The 24,049-nt window shown below is 37.1% G+C and overlaps 1 protein-coding gene across 1 annotated transcript in view; it reads left to right on the top strand.

Moving 5' to 3' along the window:
* Positions 1–22,495, top strand: part of LRP2 (LDL receptor related protein 2) — a 130,080-nt gene extending 107,585 nt beyond the window's left edge. Inside the window, exons 62-79 of the mRNA XM_035896170.1 lie at positions 99–221; positions 1,139–1,267; positions 3,327–3,458; positions 4,382–4,513; positions 5,936–6,079; positions 6,935–7,100; positions 9,577–9,705; positions 10,491–10,711; positions 11,101–11,277; positions 12,000–12,119; positions 13,871–13,961; positions 14,645–14,712; positions 14,867–14,987; positions 17,118–17,247; positions 19,256–19,375; positions 19,457–19,564; positions 21,155–21,226; positions 22,334–22,495. Coding sequence (XP_035752063.1) covers positions 99–221; positions 1,139–1,267; positions 3,327–3,458; positions 4,382–4,513; positions 5,936–6,079; positions 6,935–7,100; positions 9,577–9,705; positions 10,491–10,711; positions 11,101–11,277; positions 12,000–12,119; positions 13,871–13,961; positions 14,645–14,712; positions 14,867–14,987; positions 17,118–17,247; positions 19,256–19,375; positions 19,457–19,564; positions 21,155–21,226; positions 22,334–22,495 — 2,345 coding nt within the window. The remainder of the gene's footprint in view (positions 1–98; positions 222–1,138; positions 1,268–3,326; positions 3,459–4,381; positions 4,514–5,935; positions 6,080–6,934; positions 7,101–9,576; positions 9,706–10,490; positions 10,712–11,100; positions 11,278–11,999; positions 12,120–13,870; positions 13,962–14,644; positions 14,713–14,866; positions 14,988–17,117; positions 17,248–19,255; positions 19,376–19,456; positions 19,565–21,154; positions 21,227–22,333) is intronic.
* Positions 22,496–24,049: the final 1,554 nt, after the last annotated feature.

Below are 24,049 nucleotides of genomic sequence, written 5' to 3'. Positions count from 1 at the left end.
GACATAAATTTTACTACCAGATAAGACCAATTGGGATAATTTGTGACTCAATGGAATGAAGTATCAAAGTGTGACTGACTTGATCTCTGTGGTTTCAGTGGATATTGCTTGTGAATCTCCGTTCCGTTTCCGATGTGAAAACAATCGCTGCATATATAGTCATGAGCTGTGCAACCAGGAGGATGACTGTGGAGATGGAAGTGATGAGAAAGAGGAACACTGTATGTATACACAAAATTGAGCAGCAAATTCAGTAATTTTGATGTGCTTAATGTTTAATAATACTAAAGGACTATAGAAATGTCAAAATTAAACATAAATTATGAAAACTAGAGCTCAGTGTGAAATAATTTGAACCATGATTATTGGTACTACATATTTGCAGCTTTCCGTACAAGTAGCAAAAATCAGCAACCACTTGTCTGAAAAGTACAGCACATTATTTTCAAAATAATGTTTTATTATGAGCAACAGCTAAATTGTGTCAATTTATTATGAACTCCTCTTAAAATAAGGAAGGAGTTTGGTTGTATCATAAAATAAGGATGGGATAGATAGCTGGGACTTTTAAAATAGAGATGCATGCTTCTGAATTTGTGGCACTGTTATGCACGTAGTAACAGTATTCATATTTAGGCCCAAATCCTGCCGAAGCTGTTTAATATTAAATAGTGGTTAGCCCTCAGATATCTTTGTAGTTCTCTTTGACTATATTGATTTTTATATTACCAAGTTTAATCATGTTTTTGGGTGCTTAATGATATTATTTGCTGGCTTTCTTGTACGATGTTCTTAAAGTTAATAGTCTACTAACATCTCAATAATCTCTTGAAGTCTGCAGTAGATGTATGAAGTATATTGTTAAAGAATATTAATAGATTTGTGCTAGTAGGAAGAAAGTTCAATCAGCTATTAACAAGAATTTACCTTCTGTCGTTGTAAAATGGAGGGTCTTCTTTTGGTTCATGGGGATGTGACTAGAAGTCAGGAGGCCCCAGTTGTAGTTTTAGCTTTAATACAGACTTCCAAAGTCACTCAGATTTTATCAGCTTCCTCATTAGCAGTGTGGAATAGTGCTGTCTATTGGTACTGCGTAGCTGAAACGATGACAGAGGAATGTTTCTCTTCTCGACTGTAGGTAGAGAACCAACCCCAAGACCTTGTACAACTGAAGAATTCAAGTGCAGTAATGGAAATTGCGTTCCTTTGCATTACGTCTGTGACAATTATGATGACTGTGGAGACCATTTTGATGAAATGGGCTGCAGTAAGTGATAATATCAATAGAATACAAAATTACAATGCTATTGGAATAAAAATTTCTGAAATCGATAACAATACATGTTTCTTCTTGAATAGCCTACTAAAAGTATTGCTTTTTAATTAGCCTGTGCTAGGATTATACAATTAGCCATGACAATATCTTCTGTTTTCCTTCTTCTGGGGTATTTAAAAGATGTGTAGATATGGCACTTAGGGGCATGGCTTAGTGAGACTTGGCAGTGTTAGGTTTATGGCAGGACTCGATGATCTTAACGATCTTTTCCAACCTAAATGATTCTATGAAATTCAACTCTATGAAGAGTCCTTTTTAGGCTTTAGAGTATTTATAGATCACAAAAAATGGTTTGATCTTGGTTTTGATCTTGTTTTGAAATGGCTTGCATTATGGAGGCAAGAACATCCAGATATTTCAATCATAATTCCAATAGGCCAATCTAGGAAATTATTCATGGGCACACTCTGAACTGGTATAGGTTGCTCTTGTCCTGTTAAAAACAAAAGTATAATGAGATTCTTCTATTTTCCTGTTTACAGACATGACCACAGAATTCTATAAGGACAGCCAGTCCTTGGCCTGAGGGCCCTCTCAGATCCTCTGCACAACTTTTATTAACTAGGCATTATAAATTTACTAGCATCCATTTAGATGCAAAAGCTTTGACTTTGAACTTTGAGTCAAGAAGAGAGTATTCTCATGGAATCTTGAAACAAAAATATAACTTTTTATATCAATATATAGACAGCTGCAGAGAGATAATATGAGCATGTACTTGCAATTTCAATTTGTGAGGTTTTGGCTTCAAGTGAAAGTGTGCCAAATGATGCACTGGTGATTTACAATCCACCATGCTTGCAAAACGCAAATAACACAGAAGCCTATAATGCAGTCCATTTTGAAGCAGCTGGTTTCTCCGTTTCACATACCATCCCAATGGTCTTTAGATAGTATAACCTAATGCAACGACTTGATGAAAATATAAAAGCATAAAAAGGATATGAAATGGTGCAAAACAGACACCTTCTGGCGGTCAGTGCTCTACTGTTTTGGGATAGCTGTGAATGCAGATCAGGTGTTAACATTTGTAGCCTTCCCAACATCAAATACCTGTGTTATAGAGAAAATAGAATATTTAAGTGTGTCCGTACAATGAATTTATGCTTCTACATTGAGCTGTTTAAACTTAATTTAATCAGCACTGAGATGTGTATGTATAAAGGAGATAATCAGCTTAATGTAATATCTTTGCCATACATATGTATCTTTTTCTCATGCTCTGTCAATGAATATATATTGCTTATCTTTTCTACTTCTATAACAGATTTGAGTTTGAAAGTATTTTGTGTCTATGTCAGAGTCAATAGAATTGTATATGTACTTTGAGAAGAGTATAACTTTAATTATAGAGAATCTATAATCCCCAACTTGCCTTTTCCATTATAGGCATGTTTTAAAGGGCATTGTGTTCTGTGCAATGACCTGTATTGACGTCAGTAGGCTTTTGATTAGGTATGGCATGAACAAACTGTCATCGGCTCTCTATTTTCCAGGTACAAATAAGGTAGGGCCTGTGTTATGCATGATGGAAATTGAGAACTTTTTTTTGTTTAGCTGGTAAGAAAGGACAGGGTGAAAAAGAGGTAAATTGGCAAAAGTAGCAGTTAGTCAAGTCAAGTCTCTTAAATAGTTTCTGCAGCTGCTACAGATTGGTAGTAATGTAGCATGCCATTTCTTTTAAGGAAGGTGAGCTTGGATGGTTAAGGCTTTTATCCTGACCCTGTTCACTTACTTCTACTGGTTAAACTTCTTAGTTGACAGCTGTCTTGATCAGCATTTACCACCCTCGTCTAGTTAGTTATGCCTTAGTGAATAGATGTTCACATTATTTTGAATTTCAGTTAGAAAAAAAGGAAAGAAAACTAATGTTATCTACTTGAAAACCACTTTCAATTACAATAATGATTACAATTATGACATGCCCTTCCTCTTATCACATTATTTTTTTGGTTGTAGTTGTATAATTTACTACTTTCTTCTTTTCCAGATCCTGGAACAGAGCGAACTTGTGCAGAAAATATCTGTGAACATAACTGTACCAACCTGAATGAAGGAGGCTTTATCTGTTCTTGTAGGCCAGGGTACAAGGCCAGTGAAACTAACCGAAACTCCTGTGATGGTATTTTCAATCTTCCAAACATCATCTCACTGATAAGTGTTCAGTGACCTGTCACTTCATCATTCCAATGTGACTACCATTTTTGCATTCTAACAGGATTTTTATACATTTAGCAGATGCTTCCTAAAAAGTTTCACTGCTGAATCATGTTTTCTAACATGCAGGCCTCATTCACAAAGAACTGACTCCACAGTTCAGACTTGTTGTAAGCTTTTGGTGGCTGTAGGTATATGTTTTTCCTTTACTGTGTATAGGTTTTGTCACATCTTTGCAATTTGAGGGACAGGAATTTGCTGGGGGTTTTTTCCTTATTGAAAGAAAACTTACTGAAGGTTATACTCTTCTTCTGTTCTACTCCAGAACAAACCTATAGTAAAGGTCTGTTGTGCCATATTTTTGCCCTGGTGATATGCAGATAAAATACGGTGAGGAGTCTACCCGCTGGCCATTGTTTGTGGTCATGCAATACATGACACAGCTGCCATTTAAGTATGTTTTGATGAGAACACTTCTGTTTGTTCCTCCAAGCTCTTGTGGACAATTTTTCGTGGACTAAGTATCTTTGCTTCAACATTTCAAGAAGGCTTTGCTCTTGTATCTCATTATAGTGATGCCTTATCTTTTGTATTTCCTTGGTGATTTAACACAAAAATACGTGATCAAAAATGTCTCTCTGAAAAGCAATCTGATAAGCAGGAGCATTGCAGTTATTAGCAATCTGTAGTTAAGACATGTTAAACAGTAGATGAGTGATGAGGTGTTCTGTTAGATAACAGATGCTGATGTTGAAGATTACTTATTAGGTCACTGATCTTTTAGAGTTTGTGGGGAAGGGGCAAACCTACCACTTCATGGAGTAAAGGTGACAAGCACATGGAAGAAAAAGATTAAGCTCTAGTTGTCCTTCCTCTACTTATGTCTAGATATCAATGAGTGTGAGATCTTTGGAACGTGCACCCAGGACTGCAAGAATTCCAAAGGAAGCTATGAATGTTTCTGTGCAGATGGCTTCAGGTCTGTGGGTGATCAACAAGGGAAACAGTGCGCAGCTAATGGTATGTTAACTGATAGCAAGACTGATTGCTACTTGTAAAGAGCAAGTGGAGTATAGCAATTTAATGAATATAATACTTTCTCTTTTAGGAAGAGGATAATGAAACCCAAACTTTATTTTGTAATGCAGTATTATCTGTGTATTCCACCCATTCCATAATCAGGGATAGAAGTGCTCATCTCTGCTTCCAATTGTAAACATTAAAAATACCTTCATTTGGATGCCTGCCTTTCTCCTAAAATTTTCTGCAAACAAAACCCTGCTTATCCTGTGGTTGTCATCAGAAGGAAATTAATGTTGCCTATTCCTGAAGCTTGGGTTTCCTCAACAAAATAATGCATTGGAAGAAAGTTGCATTAAACTGGTACAAATCAAAGGCAGTTTGATGACAGATTGCCATTCATTGTTCATGAACTGATGCACACAAACAGAAGGACTTTGGCCAATATTTCACGACAATCATTAGCTCATACCTCAGTGCAGTGACTGCAGTGTGTGACAGTCATTGAATAGGTAGAGCCAATTCAGAAAATAATTTCTACACTGGATTGTATGTTCATTAGAGAACAGTCACTTGCCTTATTCTCCCACAGTTGGGTGTGACTTAGAGGGAAAAGGATTGTGTTCAAATGAACACTTCATAGGAAATTGAGCATTATTAGTTGGAAAAGGCACTGGTAAATGAGATTTTCCTTTCCCAGCTGAATGCCTTGTCATTTCTCATTGGCCCTGTGAAGATGTGAGATTATTGTAGGAAAACTCTGGAAGAAGGCATGGGATTTGAGTCCATGACTCCCAATTGGACTTTGTCTTTAGCAAAAGGGCTGAACAATTACTTTTTTTCACAAGCAAAATCAGCCACATATGACTGATACTCCCTATAGTGAAGTTATTAGAGTATTGAGGCTACCCCTAAATTAACCGGTGGGTAGGAGAACATTCATCTGAATATGGAGACATTAGGATTTAAAGACTTCCAAGTAGAAGAACTCAGGTTGTGATTCGAGGTACTGGCAATTTATTTGTACTTTCAAAATTGTTTCCTGTACTTTGACAGGGGAGCTGAACTGCATAGTGTATAGCAGCATTGTATTTTTGAGATGTGAGGTGGTGATATGCCAACACTGTAATGTTTAAGAATTTTCAAGGGATTATCCCTTAATGATTACTACTGCATAAAATCTATGGTGAAAAGGATAATACTATCCTCAGCAGTAACTCATTTCTAGAGTTTTTAATAAAATTTTGCAAAGCCAAAAAGTTTGAATAGCTCTGAAGCTTTAGAAGTGGCCCTGTGTTCCTTCTGCTTCTTATGCAGACAGAACTTGTGAAAACCCCAGTTTAGTTTTGACTAGAATTGACTTTCATCTGCTGCTTCTAAAATGTGAAATACATGAAAGTAAAATTCATTATTGTTTCCCAGGTAATCCTCCACTGTTACTGCTGCCAGATAACGTGAGGATTCGAAGATACAATATCTCATCAGAACAGTACTCTGACTATATTGATAACCAGGATCGCATCCAAGCTCTGGATTATGATTGGGACCCTGAAAGGATAGGCCTGAGTGAGTATGTGTAGAACATTAATACTCAACCATGCAATGATTGGTTTAAAAAGATGCATTTCTGCAGCATAGGTATTTAATTTATGCTGGAAATCAAAATCAAATTAGATTAACCAGCCAGGTCTTGGTTGAATGTGTCCCTCCCCTCTACTCATTCTTCAGCATCAGTGTGGTTCCTTTTAATGCTTTAATTTAGTTTAGCTAGGTTTTGTTCTGCTTTTCCTTTGGTTTCGGTGTGACCTCAGCTGTGGAATTGTGGCTTTTTAGGATTATGCAGTAGTAGATGATTTGCTGTAAATGAATCCCTTCCTTCTGCCTCTGTCAGTCCCCAAACCTGGCTCAAGTCTTGCAAGAACTAATCCTTATACTAAGCAGGATTTTTTAGGAATGGCCAGTAGATCCTTATATTAGCTTGTATCTTTGTCTCTTTATCAGCTTCCCTGTTTTTGCCTTTTTCACAGGGCCACTGTCCTGGGCGATACTTGCTCCTTAGGGTCATGAGAGCCTAAATTACTCTCAAAATCATGTGCAAAGGCTTCAGAGCTAAGATCCTCTACTCTTGAAAAATGTGATACGTATTTCTTGGTAATCTAGATCAATATGATTTTAGATGTGTGTTTTACCTATGATGAATGGCTTAAAAATTTATATGCTAACACAATGTAATTTAATTGAACAGATGAGACTGTGTTATTCATAAATATATGGGCCTGGTATCTTCATATAAAAGCCTCAGAAATACTAGAATTTTCACAAATACGGAATAACTAGACATTAAAATAAACTAGACATTAAAATAGCTTGATATTAAAATATCTAGCCATTAAAGATGATCTTTGTCATCTTTTTTTTAAGGTATTGTGTACTTCAGCATTCTGGGACAGGGTTCTGAGTTTGGAGCCATCAAACGTGCTTATCTGCCCACATTTGACAGCAGTAGGAACAATCCTACAACGGAAGTTGACCTGAATCTCAAATACATAGTTAGTCCTGATGGGTTAGCTGTTGACTGGGTTGGAAGGTAAGTGCACTGAAAAGCTAGAAAAATTATGTACATTGAATGTGTCAAGGGTCTGATCAGGCAGTGCAAAATCCACTTTTTCTTCCTTATGTACTGCCTCTGAAGATATCTAATCTCAAGGTAGTTTGGGAGACTACAGTAAGCTCTGTTTACCCAGAGAGCAGGCTAATAGGTCAATGTTAGGTTAATGTTGCTTACTGCACCATGTATTCTCTGAGGAAACTTGCATTACTCCACAACTGGCAGATCAGTTGTGCATCAGTAAAGTGATAAAACACTGGCCTTCATGTCAGGTGGATTCTTCAAGGACTCAGGTAAGCTGCAGGGAGCAAGCTTTCTCTGCTGTGGGAAGGAGACCTCCCCAATCCATAATGGAATTTGACTTTTATCTTTGTTCCTTTCTTACTAGTCTTGTGCTATATGAGCTAATCCCAAAGCAGAAGCAGCTCTGAAGTCTGATGGTATATGTGTTTTCTCAGAAAATGGTTACATATTTGTAATTGTGTCTCAGAGGGTTTTTTGCCCCTCTTCTTAGCTGTGGAATTCTTTAGGCTGAAACATGGCTATTTTTTAACTTAATCCTAGAAATCATGAGATCGCTGCTTACTTTCCTTCCCTTGGAAAAGAGCTGTGAGAAAGTTGGGCATGACTTTTGAGAGTTTGACACTGATGTCGATGGTGTAATTTCTTATTTGCAATTTAACTGTTAAAGGATGAGGTGGACAGACGTAGCTGTAGTTCATTTGGTGTAATGCTGAGATGATCCTGATGTTTGTAGATAGACACTATGAAATGTACTCAGGATTCTGTTTGAAGCTGAATGGACAGATGTTATAGAGATGAGTCAGTCAAATGCTGACAAATTTTGAATGTTCCTGGTAATGCAGCAAATAAGGTGAAGAAGGATGTTAAAATCATAGTAAAGCATGATGTTTCAGGAAAGCTGAAAAATAAAAGAATCACAGAATCACAGAATGGCAAGGGTTGAAAGGGACCTCAAGAGTTCATTTAGGAACTTAACTGTCTGCTTCCACTCTGTCATGTGGTTATCAGCTAAGTGGATGAATACTTCACCTTTTATATCCTCAACCAAAACATGATTGGAAGGTGCTTAAGATCTGAGTTGCAGCTAGGTAGCATTTAACTCTGAATTGTGTTTGTGGCAACAAACAAAGATTTTTTTTTTTTTTTTTTTTTCCCCCTAGTAATTCAAAAAGCTATTGTATGAGTAGGCAAAGATTGGGAAAAGATTTATTCCAGTTTGGGGCCTGATATGTAGCTTTCATTATCTGGACTCTTTGTGTTAGGTGATGTGTGCTATGTTAGGTGTTTTGTCCTGTGAAATAGTTACGGAGTTGCTCAGCAGGATAAAGTCTGGCTGGCTGAAGTGATTCACTAGCCTGAAAAATTGTGCCAGTCATGATGGAAAAAAAGTGGAAAATTGTGTCTTTCTCCAGCATTTCTTAAGTATATGGTAGACACATTAAGGTCTAGGCTAGCCTTCAGGCTATTTTGCTGTTTCCTTTGTGTACTGCAGGCCACCTGAAAAACCAAGTGTCTCTGAGAGCAGAAGGGAGTGTCTGAGCAAGGATAAAAGATATGTATCACCAGCATCCTTGTGAGGCTAGCATTTTCAGCAGGTCAAATGTAGTGTTACACTGATTCCAGAACAGTATTTTAAAAAAACATTTAAGTGTCTGCACATTATATAAGAACCGATACACAAGCTTTGAGACACTTAGTCCTTCTGCCCATCTGCAAAATAGGAATTACAGTATTTTCTCACATTCCCAAGCCAATTATGAGATAATTTATTCCATCAGAAGGCACCGTGTGATTAGTGAGTGCATAATAATAAGTATGTTTATTATCTAAGGTGAAAAAATACTAAAGCTTGATGATAAAGATAAGCAAAATTCAAGGAAGAGTAGACCAAATGCCCTGTTTGTAAGGACTAAAAGCATTTGTCTCTCATGTGGTAACAATTTACTCATTAACATCTCTGTCACAAGACAAAAGTCTAGAGAAGAGCTGTGGACTAATAAACTGGATACCTTCAGAACTGCTGTATGAATTACATGGTAACTAAATTTTTATTTGTGATGAACCTCATTGTCTCTTGGAAAACCAAATCTTTAAAGATGCTTATTAGCCACCTCTGGTGCTTAAAAGCAACAATGAAATTTCTCAGTAGCCCTTCAGTGAAGATTATTTGACAGGGAACAGAGGCAGCTGTAGAAACTTTGGTAGAGGAGAAAACTAGTGAGCCGACAGATCGCATTTGCTAAACTCACCTATATTTAGGGTCTATATGTTCCAGACTGAAAAAGTTCAGGTGTAATCAATGCAGCTTCATTATATTATATTAATTTTGTTCAGGTTTGATACAGCTTTTCTTCTTAAACATATATATATTATTAGTCTCCCAAGTATAAACTATTTACTTTTGGAATGTTTTGTGTTTTATGTAATTCAGACATCTTTACTGGACTGATGCAGGGACTAATCGCATAGAGGTGGCAAAATTAGACGGACGGTATAGAAAATGGCTTATCTTTTCTCTACTGGATCAACCAGCAGCTATTGCTGTCAATCCAAAACGTGGGTAAGTACTACAGAACCTCCCAAAATTATTTTCAATGCTATTCAATACCAAAACCCCCCGCAATGGTAAACTTTACAGGAAAGACTTAAGGGAATGCTTCCTGGAGTTTCCCTTTACTAATATTAGGAAATTTGGGTACATGGGGAAGTATTTTAGAATTAGATTTCAGATGGGTGCTTGTATTGGTGACAACAGGAGCTGGGTCAAATAAAAATCTCCTTTCTACAGTATTGTGTGCCCACTGAATTTCTCTGTTACTACTGAAATAGGGAAACTGATTGGAACGTCTCTTTACCAGCTCCAAGCAATTCAGACATAGCTTCTTTCACAGTGGAAAGCAATGCATATGCACTGGTCCATTCAACAGCTATGCTTGCTTCACCTTGTATTATATGATGGATCACTAGATGCTGTGATATGTGCTTCTCTCAGCTGGAGTAAAGCAGCATGGCTCCCTAAAGTCACCTGGGCTCTGCAGCTTTATTGTGACTGATGGATGTTCAGTGTTCACAGTCATTTTTCTTCCACTGAGAATGAACAACTGTCATTAAAATTACTCTCTCTCCAAATAAAGACACAAGATGCAAACATTATTCTTTTGCTGTTTATCTTCTGTACTTGAAACAAGCTTGTTCAGTGAACTCTCTGTGACTTTCCTGATCACATCTGCAAAACAGGTTGTTGAACAGCTTTATGTTCCACAACTGACCTTTTCCACAAACTCCAAAGAATAACCATGGTGACCAAATTCTGAACCATATTAAATTCTGGTTCTGTCCTTTCAGGCTCATGTATTGGACTGACTGGGGAAGGCAGCCAAAGATTGAATGTGCCTGGATGGATGGACAACAAAGACAAATTCTGGTCTCTGAAGACCTTGGCTGGCCAACAGGTCTTTCTATTGATTATTTGAACAATGATAGGATCTATTGGAGTGATTCTAAAGAAAATGTTATTGAATCCATGAGACCTGATGGGACAGACAGAACCATAGTATTACATGGAGGTAAGAACTTATGCAATTAATATAACAGTAACCAATATGTATGCTAACAAGCACTTGGGCTTAAAGGAGTGGGGCTAGATTTGGGAGCTTTTCAAAGAGCAAGTCTTGGTAGTGTTTTCTCCTCCTTTATACAGGGATAAATGGCACACTGGGTTCAGAGCTCATGATGCCTGGTAACTAGATTCCCTGAGGGTAATTTACATGACCCAAATTGGGGACAACATGGAAAATTGAATTCTTGCTTTTTTATGTATATTCTTAAGCAGTCTGAAGGTCCAGTGGCATGAAGTGGTCAGGCACAAGAGGTTGTGTGTATATATATATAGCTGCAGGTGTCTTAAAATGAAAGGATTAGATGATATATTGTTTTGTTTGGTTCCTTTGAGAAGTAGGCAGTCCATACAGCCTTGATGTCTTCGAAGGCCATTTATATTGGATAGCTAAAGAACGAGGAGAAGTCTGGAAGAAAGATAAATTTGGAGCTGGAGAAAAAGTGAAAGTACTGACCGTAAATCCATGGCTTACTCAAGTGCGCATCTATCACCAGCACAGATATAATCAGTCAGGTAGGTAATCAGCATCTTGGTGAGGAATTCCTTGCTATGAGATCGAAGTTGGTATTGATGTCTTCAAAGAGCTTAGTAATCTTCTGATAATGCGTCTATCAGTACGTGACAATATTCATTTCTGAAAACCTAAAAATGGAATAGAGGCTGGCAAGTATTTTCTGCATACCCGAAGTAAAATCAGCAGTGGAACACAACACGTTGCTCTTTACAGTCTCTTAGTTCTAAATTATGACCCTGTCCTTTCTCTTCTTCTCCTCCATCATGGAGTTGTCATAGAGGTAGCAGTCATAATATGAATTTATCCTGGTAACATGCAAAGTGCTGGCCATTTAATGCTGCCTCCAAGATATTTCATCTATGACATGTCCACAGTAATCACAGGGGAGGATGTCCAGAGGAACATCCAACATACCCCTCTTCAAGGGTGTTTTAGCTTTCAGAATCAGAAAGCTCCTTGTTGCTTGGAAATGTCCAGTTTCTTCTTGATGCTACGCTGGCTCCCAACAGCCATGGTCTCTCCTTCAAGAATGTAAGAAAAGGCAGAGAGAAGGTTTTGATATAAATGTGGTATTTGGGCATCAGTTGTTTTAAAAAATGGATCTAGTCTTGTTTAGATTTTTGAAGTGTGAGATTGATGAGATACACTACTGACTATGGAATTCCTTACCTCAGGAATATGCTGCATTGCTTCTTCAACTGCCTTTATCACTTTTTTTCAGTGCCTAATCCTTGTAAAGATGTCTGCAGCCACCTCTGCTTGCTGAGACCAGGAGGGTACACCTGCACTTGTCCTCAAGGGACTCGATTCATAGAAGGCAGCAGCACAGAGTGTGATGCAGGTAGAATAATTTGTCAAACTGGAAATGAAAGCAAAGGAAGCTTTTCTTTAGGAATGCAAATGCATTACTGAATTAGAAATATGGAGGGATGAGGGGATGAGCTAGCTGGTATAATAGATATTGGTAAGTCAGGACATCTGGCTTTCATTCTCAGCCATCACTGATTTGTGGTCACCTTGTGCATTTCATTTAATTTCTTTGCATGTCATTTGTAAAATGGATATAGATATAACCCTTGAACCAGTCCAGACCCAGCTGCAGAATTGGTCACAGTTTCCGATTTTTGTTTTGAAATTCCAAAATATTTTCTTTTCATTTTTTTCAAATTCATTGATTTCAGAACTAAAGAATTCCTGGCAAATTATGGTTTACAATTACGTTTACAATTCTGTCCCAGGTATTGTTTGATCAGTCTAATAGAATACAATAGAAACTTGAAACAAAGCTTACAGAACTGACAGTGTGAGAAGAGGTAACTTCTAGATAAATGCTGGAAAGCTTTTTAAGCACTAGAATTTAGTGCTTGGTTGTTGCATTGCAGCAGAGCCCCCATGGTGCTTCCAGGAGTGCCGATAAAATAGAATTGCTCAGCCTTTTCTGAGAAGAAAGAGCATACCACTGCAGGATTTCTATTGCTCTAGCTGAGAGTCTGCATTCTTAGCTTACAGTGATGTGGGTAGTAGCCAGATGTCCTTGTATTTGTCCTTGCAACATACCTCTAATGAATTATGCTTTATAACATTGTCTGGCATCTTTCCTGTGGTTATTCTTCTCTGGATTCTCTTCTTTTTACATTAAAAGAGAAAATGTAATATTTTTTTACACTGCCTTCCCTCTAAATTACATTTTTTTAAATAATTGTTAAAGCTCTCTCCTATTGCCATGTGGTGTGAGCTGCAGAAAGAAGAGCTAATAATATGATGCAATAGTGAATGGAAGTGTGCAATACGTTTTTAAATTAGGGATCAATAACTCTGTTGATAGCATTTGCTGTTTGCTGTTTATTGCTCTGAGGACACTGCATTTGTTATTCTTTGCTGAAACTGATTTGCATAAAATGTCCAGGAAATAAGAAAATTGTGCTTGATCTTACTTTGAGGAAAAGGAGGAGGCAGCAAATAGGGTATACAGTATTGTTTCCATTTTTGAACTTCAGCCAAGATGCTGGCACGATGAAGAACAGGCTTCTATGCTACCTGGTGCCAAGCCATCAGCCTGTGCTCTGTACTGACAGAAGACTCTGAGGACTTTACGGTTTCTCTTTCATTCCCACTGTCAGGATGTATGAGTTTAGAGGGCCCTCTTGTATGCGCATTTCCATCCACTGCTTTTCTTCATAAGTAAATGCATCACAGTTTGGCCCTGTCTGTGCAACTTCAAGCTGGTTGGATGGAAGAGTCTAGGCAAAGGAGATATATTGCTGCTTTCTGAATGAAGAGTTTTGAAGCATGGTGGGCTGCGTTGCACGGGCAAAAGAAAGTGGTGGGACATATGGCTTTTGAGTTGTCTGTGCCTACTCTTACTGAATAAGTTGCTATTTTCCAAGGACAGGTTTTACTTCAACTAAAATAAGCTAATTTAGCAGAAAAATAAATGTAAGAGCAACAAACGTGCTTAAAAGCAAAGCTTCTGAAAAGTAGCCTGTGAGTTCGCATATGCAAGTTCTGTAGAGATAAATAACATACTCTGTGGTAGTATTTCTTTTGTTGAAGATGTCTTGATAACACGTATGTGGCTTTTGAATTTTGCAGCTATTGAATCGCCTCCCACAATGCCACCAGCATGCAGGTGCATGTATGGAGGAACATGCTATATAGATGAAAGTGGTCTTCCAAAATGCAAGTAAGTCAGTATGTTGTTTGGGTAGTCCTGGGTCAGATTGTGCTGATCTAGTCTCACAAAACAATTAAACTCTTTGAAATTTGTTGGAAATGCTTCAGGTGTCATACATCTGCAGCAGCATGTTTGTAACAATCACAGAAACCCACATATATGCATAAAAATAGCAGCAAATAAGCAATGTAAACAGATCAGTTTGAAAAAAGCAAACAAACGAACAAAATCCCAAACAACCACCCAAAAAACCAGAAAGGCAAACCTCTGAAGATTCTAGTAAAAGGCTATACCAGAAAATTGTAACAATGAAGTAATGTTCAGTAAATGTAGCTTAGAGCACCCAGCAGGTGCCACTGGTGCTCTGCTGAAACCAAATCTTTTTACTTCATTGACAAGTTTTCTGACTCAGCAGTTTAGCAGTTTTTATTTCCACTTATGTGCCACTGGTGCTCTGCTGAAACCAAATCTTTTGACTTCATTGACAAGTTTTCTGACTCAGCAGTTTTTATTTCCACTTACGGTTCTATGAAGATAGCAGACAACTATTTTTACACTCAGTGTAATATGAATTACTGAGCATGGAGTTAAAATTTATGGCATGTAGGTAAACATTACGTAATATAATAATAAAGCTGAGATCCTAGACTTAATAAAAACTATTCAGTCAGTTGTCCTTCTTACATTTACAGGTGTTCTTATGGCTACACTGGAAATTATTGTGAAATAGGATTGTCAAAGGGAGTGCCTGCTGGAACAAGTAAGCTTCAAGTACATATTACACTTGACGTTTTGAGCTGAAGAATGTATAATGCTATGATACCTGTTCAGGGTCAAGCTTATAATTCTCTGGGCTCTTTTTTACACTGACCTATGCTTGCTTGAATGTTTGCTTGTTCTTCTGTCTTTGATAGCAGCAGTAGCAGTGTTGCTGACAGTCATACTAATCATAATAATTGGAGTGTTAGCGGTTGGAGGCTTTTTTAACTACAGACGAACAGGCTCCCTTTTGCCAGCACTTCCCAAACTACCAAGGTATGTTTTGGAGGCTTTCATAGCTGGAATATCTGTGCACTGAAAATGTATGTTCATTCCTAAATATTTCTCAAAAGCCCAGTTTGTTTGCTGTGTGCCCGTTCTGTTGGAATATGGGAAGCGTGCAGTGTTGCAGCAATTCCAGTGGATTTTTGATTCTAAGCAATATCTATCACAGCTGATCATTATTTTGTAACAAAGGACTATCGTAAAACTCCTCTACATTCTAAATTAGCTTTTAAATAATGAGCAATATAGAAGACTGTTTACCAGATCTGGAACTGGATATTCAGATCAAAAAGATACGAAAGACCATAGTTACTTATGTTTTACATTTTTATAAAAATTTGTTACAAGATGATTCTGGCAAAGAGATCTTTTTAACATCGGAAAGCTGAGCTCATCTGTAACACTGTATTCATCTGTTCAAAAATAATACAGGGCATGGGTAGTGATTTTCTATCTGTTTCCAGTGCCTGAAAAATCTGTAGGTTCCTGCTCTCCTGACAGTCATACTTTCCAATGAAAACCAGCGTTGTGAAGTATCATTCAAAAATATTTGATGTTTTAAATCAAAACAAGATGAAAAAAAATATTTTTAATGATTTTAAATTAGATTTTTTTTAAAAAAGATGTCTGAATATGATGCTTCGAATTTTTTTTTAGCTTAAGCAAGCTATGTGTTTTTAAAGGCATAAAGCTGCATCTTCGTAGACTTTGCGCTGATTTCACAGTAGTAGCTCTTAAATCAGTGTAATTAAATCATTGTAATTAGTAACGTGGATGTAGCTATAACTGATTCCTCACTGGAGGATTACATTGAACTAATTAAATTTATTTATGACTTGATATAGTTAAATCAGGGCAAAATTTTTGTGCAGATCAGTCCTGCAGGAGTTTGTAAGAGATCTCCAAGCTGCTCACTGAAATTCCCTGTTTCTTGCTTTCTTGAATGGAAATTTTCTGCATTGTCAGGTAGTGAACAAGTAGAAATCTTAATGCACTGACTCAAACTTTAGTGTTCAACAATACTTCTCACGTAAGTTATGAGGCCATGTGAAACGGAGATGTCTGTGAGGCTTGATTCACGGTTTTCATATCTGCCGTGAATATGCCTTAGTGCTGTCATTGCTCAATCCCTCTTTAAGCTGTCAACTCGTACCTTTACTGCAGAGTTAACTCAAGCTATAGCTTAGCTGTTACCCTTAACATGAGGCTTGTCCGTGTACAGGAATCATAGCTAAGACTTAGTTTTTTTAAATTGAAACAGCTGATGCCTATGGGGCAAGCTGGTAAAGTATGTGCACAACGCACCAGCTGTAGGCAAGAGTTTTAGCACAAGACAGCTCCCAATGAGGACACACAAATGGAAAGATTATATGAGTGCTTCTGTCTTCCTTCAAGTTAGGCAAATTTGACAATATGAACTTAAAGGTTAACTGTCTAGTGGATTTGTAGTTGCATGGTTCTGGGGAGTTGCATGCTCACAGTTCTGTGTGGAAGGTCCTTTATTCGGCTACTCACTACTATCTTTCACTGCTGCTATGATTTTGAGCCTGACAGTGTTCTTTCAGCCCATCCGGTATTTCTCATGCCAACCTGACATGCATTTGTGGTTACTGTAAATCTGTATGCAGACTGAACATTTGCTTATATGAAAACAGTATCCTGTAGGTACCTTCATGATTTGCATTCATAAACATCCTTAGTATAGGTGTTGTTGAAATTATAACCACAAATTTGTGTGCCATTTCAGCTGCATTTTTTCTTGTAGATCAGTTTCAATGAATTTGAATAACTGAGTGGATTCATGCATTTGTCTGTAAATCAACTCTGAACTAAGAGTAGTCAAAATGTAGGTAAATTTGGGGGACTTGTAATTAATTGAGTTCATTTGATGTCTACATGAGCACACATAAAGATAGTTGAGATCATTCTGAATGGGCTAACTTAGGTTAAAAAAATCTGTTGAACTAATGCAGGAGCACTACTTCTGGTGCCCTCACTAGATTGCTTATAGCCAGCAAAAATTCCAAGTCATAATTATGCTTAGAAGAACAATTTAATCTGTTTTATAAGCTTTCTTTCTTTATAATGTGGTGGGGTTTTTTGTTTGTTTGTTTTTTGCAGTTTAAGCAGTCTTGTAAAATCTACTGAAAATGGCAATGGGGTAACTTTCCGATCTGGAGCAGATGTGAGTATGGATATAGGAGTCTCTGGCTTTGGAGGAGACTGTGCTATAGACAGAGCAATGCAAATGGTAAGTTTTAGTTCTGAAATATTTTTTTAAATTTGTGTTCTTTTAATGCTTTTAATGTCATTTTTAGCTGATAGGGGGAAGTCTTTTAAGTAAAAAAGATAGTGAGATGATAAATGTGTTCTAGAAAAAGATATTGATAATTTCCTGAGATAGATTTTTGTAAATTGAAGGCAAGGGCAAGTGCAGTCTATTCTTCAAAGTAATGTGACTTTTCTCAAGATTTATATGGTAGAAATTAGTTGGTTACCCCCTTTCCTATTTCAGCATATTGATGGAGTATATGGGGAATGCATAGGCAAATGAAAATATTGTAACAAGGAATTTTTTTAGGGCCTTGGTGTTCCATAGAACAGTTTAAAATGTGTGGTTTTCAAATCCAGACTGTCTGTTAGAAACTTCAGAGGTAAAATTCAGGCCTAACCACAGGATACGCACAACAAATTATAAATTGGACAATTTCTTACTATAACAACTTTAAACAAATCATGTTTAATAGTTTTGGGGACATCGTAAAGTGTAACTCTACTTCATCCATGTTATGCACATCTGAGAAATAGCATGTCCTTATGTTTCCTATACCACAAGAAGTGCAATGTACAAAAGATTTTTACTTAAAGGAAACAGATCACAGATATGTTTGAATAACAAGCACTTGCCACAAAAGTCTATGCTGGGAACTCCCTAAACTTTTAATGTTAAAGATAAATCACAGGCTTAACTGACAGTAATTTAATATGAAATGAAACAGCTAGTGAAGATAAGCTCATACTCCATGTATAGACCTGTTTCTAGATGAAGAAACACACTCTTTGTTAAAACTAGGCAGCTCGTGTAATGAAACAACCATATAAACATTTCATCAAATACTGGGAAAATAGCTTTAGGCTTGAATATTACCTCAGATCTTTTTCATACATAAAAAAAAACTTTACAGTACTTTCCATTTTCTAGCCTAATGTTGACATACTGAAGTCCAACTGATGCAGTTTTTACATTGCTGATAACAGGTCTAGATACAGGCTATTTCTACTTAGCTGGCATTACTTCTTCCTGTGTATTCAGAGTATAAACAAAAAATTGTATAATTCACTGGGAAAGAATCCAAAGGGTTTGGTTTATGGCAGCGAAGAACTGTGGGATGTGCCTCCTAAAATTTTAACATCTCATATGTGTGAGTACATCTTTGAGGAATATTTTTCAGTGTGGCTGTTCTTAGCCTAGCTAGGCTAATTTGAGGGAGCTGAGAAGAGTTCACTGCGTGGCAAAGAGCTGTACTCTGTTAGCACAAAGCGTGAATCCTTACAGCAAGAAGCAGTGGTTTGTAGAAATGAGGCAAGTTTAAAGAACTAGCTGATATATTATACCCATGTTATTCCTCACTATTCCTGCAATGGGGCTATCCACACATGCATGGGCAAAGTATTGATTTATAATAAGAGATATGCTAAAAACTGTGAAACGTTTTATTTCTGACATAACTCACATATTACAACTAAGGGAATGCACTTACTGCTTTGTCTCAAAAAATATAGCGATCTCCCTGCTGGGACAAAATTAATTAATCCCATTCTTTTATATTTCAGGTAGTGCTTATTAATTTGTATGTCATTTTGAAGTCTCTAAAATTAAATATTCATTTGGGGATTATGCTTTCTTTGATATCTCTCCCCTGTTGAAGGTGTCATTTTTGGGAGTAATTTTTCCTTATCATAAAATACTTGGAGTCAATTATTGAAAGGGGAGGGGGGGTTGTCCAGCTAGGAAATGGGGTAATATTGGAACAATCAATGCTCCAGGCTGCTAAGTCAGGGAGTAAAATAATGGATGGTAAACTAACATATTATGATTTTAACAGATGCTAGATTTTGTCTAAGCCTATGTGAAAGTAAACATTCATAGTTCCCTGAGATGAAGAATTGGATTATAAATTAATTCCTAGGAATATGGATGTGTTTATTGCACTGCAGTTGGTTTGGTTTGTTTTTTTGGTTGGTTTTTTCCTCCATAGAATGAAAACTTTGCAGTGGAGTCAGGGAAACAGCCAATCACATTTGAAAATCCAATGTATGCAACCAGAGATGGTGGAGCCAGCACAGCCAGTGCAGTTACAGTCGTTCAGCCAACACATGTAAGAGAAACTTAGATTTGCCTTTCATCTTTCATTTTCCTTCTTCTTTGAAAAATGTTGATTTTCCTCCTTCTCCTACAGGTAGCAGCAGCTGGTAGTGAGGAAAATGAAAATTTTGAAAATCCTATGTATGACTCTGTGATATCTGCTAGTCCGAAGGAACCCCCTCAGAGTAGAGATGCACCTCAGGTAGGACATAGAAATGCTGTAAGGTTGCCTTGTTTGTTTTGTGCTCCAAATCAGGGAAATTTAATTGTTAGGGAAGCTGCAATATAGTTTAATTTATCTTTAAATAATGCTATGGAGTTGACGCATAATCTGCATTGAATCCAACTAACTGTACCATATTTACAAGTTTTACAAAAGCTGGTCAGGAACAATTTGATACGAAAAAAGCAGCGCAAGCACAGAATTGCCGAGAACACACACAGAATCACAGAATGGCAAGGGTTGGAAGTGACCTCGGGAGATCATTTGGTCCAACCCCCCTGCTAAAGCAGGTTCCCCTAGAGCATGTTGCACAGGACATTGTCTAGGTGGGCTTTGAAAATCTCCAGAGAAGGAGACTCCACAACCCCCCTGGGCAGCCTGTTTCAGTGCTCTGTCACCCTCAAAGTAAAGAAGTTTTTCCACATATTCAACTGAAACCTCTTATGTTTCAGTTTGTGCCCATTGCCCCTTGTCCTGTTGCTGGGCACCACTGCAAAGAGTCTGGCTCCATCCTCGTGACATCCACCCTTGAGATATTTGTACATGTTGATTAGATCCTCTCTCAGTCTTCTCTTCTTCAGGTTAAACAAGCCCAACTCTCTCAGCCTTTCAGTAAGGATCAATTTGGATTAAACCCCATCTTCTTCCTGGCCCACTCAGTTATTTTGAAGTGAAGAAATTGAAACTAGTCTGAAAATTGTAATGTAACTGCTGTAAATTGTTGTTGCTCCCCAGCTGAAATTGTTTTAACTAAGGGTTTACATCAGACTCTTAACAATTATTTGTAAACCCCTAATAAATTATACCTTGATAGAAGCAGCAGTGTGGTTTTCTTTCTCTTCCTCCTCCTGCCCCACCAGTACGAAAAGAAAACCCAAGAAAGATTACATTTTGGTTTAAAAAACCCAAGGTTTTTTGGTACAGAAAATTGAAATAAGACATTCAGTCAGTGTACTGTTGTCATTTTTTTCACATTTATTTGTAATTTTATCTATATTTAGAAGGGCTATCAAGGAATTTAAGACACTTGTTATATGTGTTCTTGCAGGATATTTTAACAATCAAGATCAAAGTATTGCCTCATCTTGATTATTCATGATTCATGGAAGATATATTTTTATGTCTTAAAATACATCTGAATGGGTTAGTGGCTTGCTTACAAGCCTATTTTCACACATTGTGTGATGAGCTTTGAAATGACAGCTCTGTCAACCAGTTGTTGTAGTTTCATGTCCCTCAGTAATTTCTCTTGTGTTGTTTTCAAGACCATTTTTTTCTCCTTTGACCAATTTCTGGAATTATAGGCTTCCATGAATTAATTTAGTCACTTTTATTGCCTTCTGGCCTAGCCTTGTGAATACTGCTTTTAAGTAAAATAACCATAACTGGTTATCTAGCAGGAAAGAAAGTTGGGTCCCATGCTTAGAATTACAGTGTGGTAATGTAAGAACATCCAGCTGAAATTACTGAGTTAGCAGTCAGTGCAAGTGAAATCCAACAACAGTGATGTTAGTTTCCAGAGAAGCTGTGAAAGAAATGTGTAAAGTTCTAATAATTTTTATGTTTCAGGAATCAAAGTGGAGTTTCTTCAAGAGAAAAATGAAACAAAACACTAATTTTGAAAACCCAATATATGCGGAGGTATTGCTTAATATTGCATAATTCTATTTTTCAGCTAATGTACTGTTGGACTTTGTTCTTGCTTTCATAGGATAAAGATTATGGGTAGATTCTGCTGCTAAGTGAAGCAGCTTAGACATTCCAGCCCAGGTCAAGGTAGGACTGAAGTGGTTTTGAGAAAAGTTATAAAGTCTCATGCAGAATGAGGTGTTTCAGTAGGCATCCAGCTCAGGCAGCACAGCTGCATTGCCCGCACCTCTGCTTTTCCAGCCCAAGCACTGCAGCCTGCTCCTGTTCCAGGATCTCAGGTGCTGGTTTAGGCTTGCTGGTGCATTCTGGTACAGCTCAGGGACTCAGCCCAAGTGTGAGGCTACTGTACTGCACTAGGACTGAAGTGTCAATTTCTGCCCTCTCAGTCCTGGCTTCAGCACTGCACAAAAATTAAATAGCTCTGCGTACTGCAGCCCTGTTTTTATAGCAGCCCTATTTTTTTCATTCATACAGTTGGATGAGACAGTTCTTTTAAGATGGTGTGCCAGCAGGTGGTATGTGTGCTGGAGGAATTCTCCCCTGGCTTGTGTATGAAGGTTTGGAGTTCTACTGACCTGAGCCAGTAATTCCAGCTGTTTTCATCTTACAGTTTAAAATTTCCAGATGGCCTAAGTGACTTAAGAACCTCAGTCCCACAGTCATATGACTAAAACTAGCTGCCTTTTGCAAAGAATTTAGGTTTCTAATGCTTCAACAAGGTGAGACAGAGACTTCAGGAAGCCAGGGATTCATTTCCCCAACACTAATGAATATCACTATTTATAAACAGTAGTAGTGCCAATTTTATCTACATTCATGTATGTGCATATAGATATATCAAGCTACTCCTGACATAAAGCATTAAAATAGAAGTCCCAATGTGTGGAGTAAGTTTGTAGTAGTGTATTTACTCAGCTGTACCATCTGAGGTGAAATTAGTATTTAATTTTGCTACAGGTGGTGATTTGCAAAAATAACTTATACCATGGCACTTGACTTTAGGAAAATACTTGGGTATTTATTTAACATTTCCGAAAGTTAGGGTTGGATGTTTTGTACGTTAGAATGTAAACTTGGATTTTATGATTATTGTTTCAGATGGAAAAGGAACAGCAACAGGTCACAGAAAATGTCCCTGCTCCTTCTCCGTCGCTGCCTCCCAAGATTACTCTGAAGAGAGACCCTCCACTAGCTTATACAGCAACAGAGGATACATTTAAAGACACCGCCAATCTTGTTAAAGAGGACTCTGTGGTATAACTAGGTAACTGATTTAGGGAAAATTAGACACATCCATTTGCACATATATTTTTTATAAACAGAAGAGTAAGGTTCACATTCAAATGCTTTATAAAAATATATACATCTCTTAGCCAGTGGCTGGAGATGTATATTGAAACTATGCCTTGTTTTTTGACAAATGCCAATTTCTATTTTTATGAACAATTCTCATGATGTACTATATGTATATCTTTGCACTGAAGCTGTCTGAAAGTAATGTTATAAATATATTGTACATTTGTAAATTTTTGAAAGATTATCTTGTTTGGTGATGTTGCTAATAGAAATCTGTGTGGAATTGGTTGTATCTTTAGGGACAAATTCATTATATAAATGCTTAAACTAAAAAAGAACCAAACAAGGTGAATATAGGAACATTACTGATTTACAGGATCTTTAGAGTATATATTTATAACAGCACCTTTTAAAAGTTCTACTGGTGCTCTGGGCATCTTTACCACCTATTTTATATACTACTGTGTGTAAAAATGGGTGTTTCTGTTTATCTTGTGTTAAAGAAAAGATGGAAGAGTCAATGCAGCATTATTATGCTGAATAGTTACCTGTGTAAAATGTTGTTCTTACAATGTTTTAACTGCCTGAGATAAAATAATTTCCTCTAAGTCCGTAAGACGCATACTTTTCCGCTAGGTTCCAATTAACACCATTCCATTAATAGTGTTTTTAAAAAGATCTGATATATTTAGATTTTAGTGCCATGAGGACTTAATTTAATGAGATTTTCTCCCGCTCATCAATGGAATAGCTCTGTTCTTGACTGGAGTCTCTGGAAGTAATTTGTACTATTAAATGAAGTAGCTAGATTTCTGTAACAGCTTATTTCCAAACAGCAAAATACAGAAGATATTGGTTCATTTAAGAAATTATTCAGGTTTTTTAATGTGAAAATTTAATTTTATTGAATATTTATTTCCTGAGGTGGACATTAATAGAAAGGGAAACAATTTCTACTAATGCAGTCTTTGTAGTTATCTGTTTTTTTCTGTAATGTTCTGTCAGAATACACTGTGCATCTTACTAGCTTCTCTATTAATTAGCCAAGGTAGTTTCCACAACATGAACCATTTGAGGCAACTCTGAGTACCACTGCAGGAACATGTTATTCAGCATTCCTGGCTAGCTACTCATAATTTAAAGATTCCTAAAGTTATAATCATTGAGACTTCTGCTATTTGATTGTTTTATATCTTGAGTTCTCAAAATATATACTATTTCTAATTAGAATGCTTATAATTACTTTGTAATGTATGTTGATTAGAAAAGACAACTGGAAAATGATGCTGCTGAATAAATCTAATAAATGTATTATTTTATCACATCCTTATTCCATAATTTGTGTCAAGGCTCTATATACTTTTTTCAGTTGTGGAAACTTCAGTGCACTCTGAGATGAAAACAACAGTGCTTTAGATGAAGTCGAATAAGAATAGTGCTTACTGCTTCACACAACTGTCTGAAGTTCTTGTTACAACATCACTGACATTGTATCACTGTTAGTGTAAAAACTGCCCC

This window comes from Egretta garzetta, unplaced genomic scaffold, assembly GCF_000687185.1.
Source record: "Egretta garzetta isolate BGI_Z169 unplaced genomic scaffold, ASM68718v1 scaffold16, whole genome shotgun sequence".
Lineage (NCBI taxonomy): Eukaryota > Metazoa > Chordata > Aves > Pelecaniformes > Ardeidae > Egretta > Egretta garzetta.
This window is presented reverse-complemented; position numbering and strand designations above follow the sequence as displayed.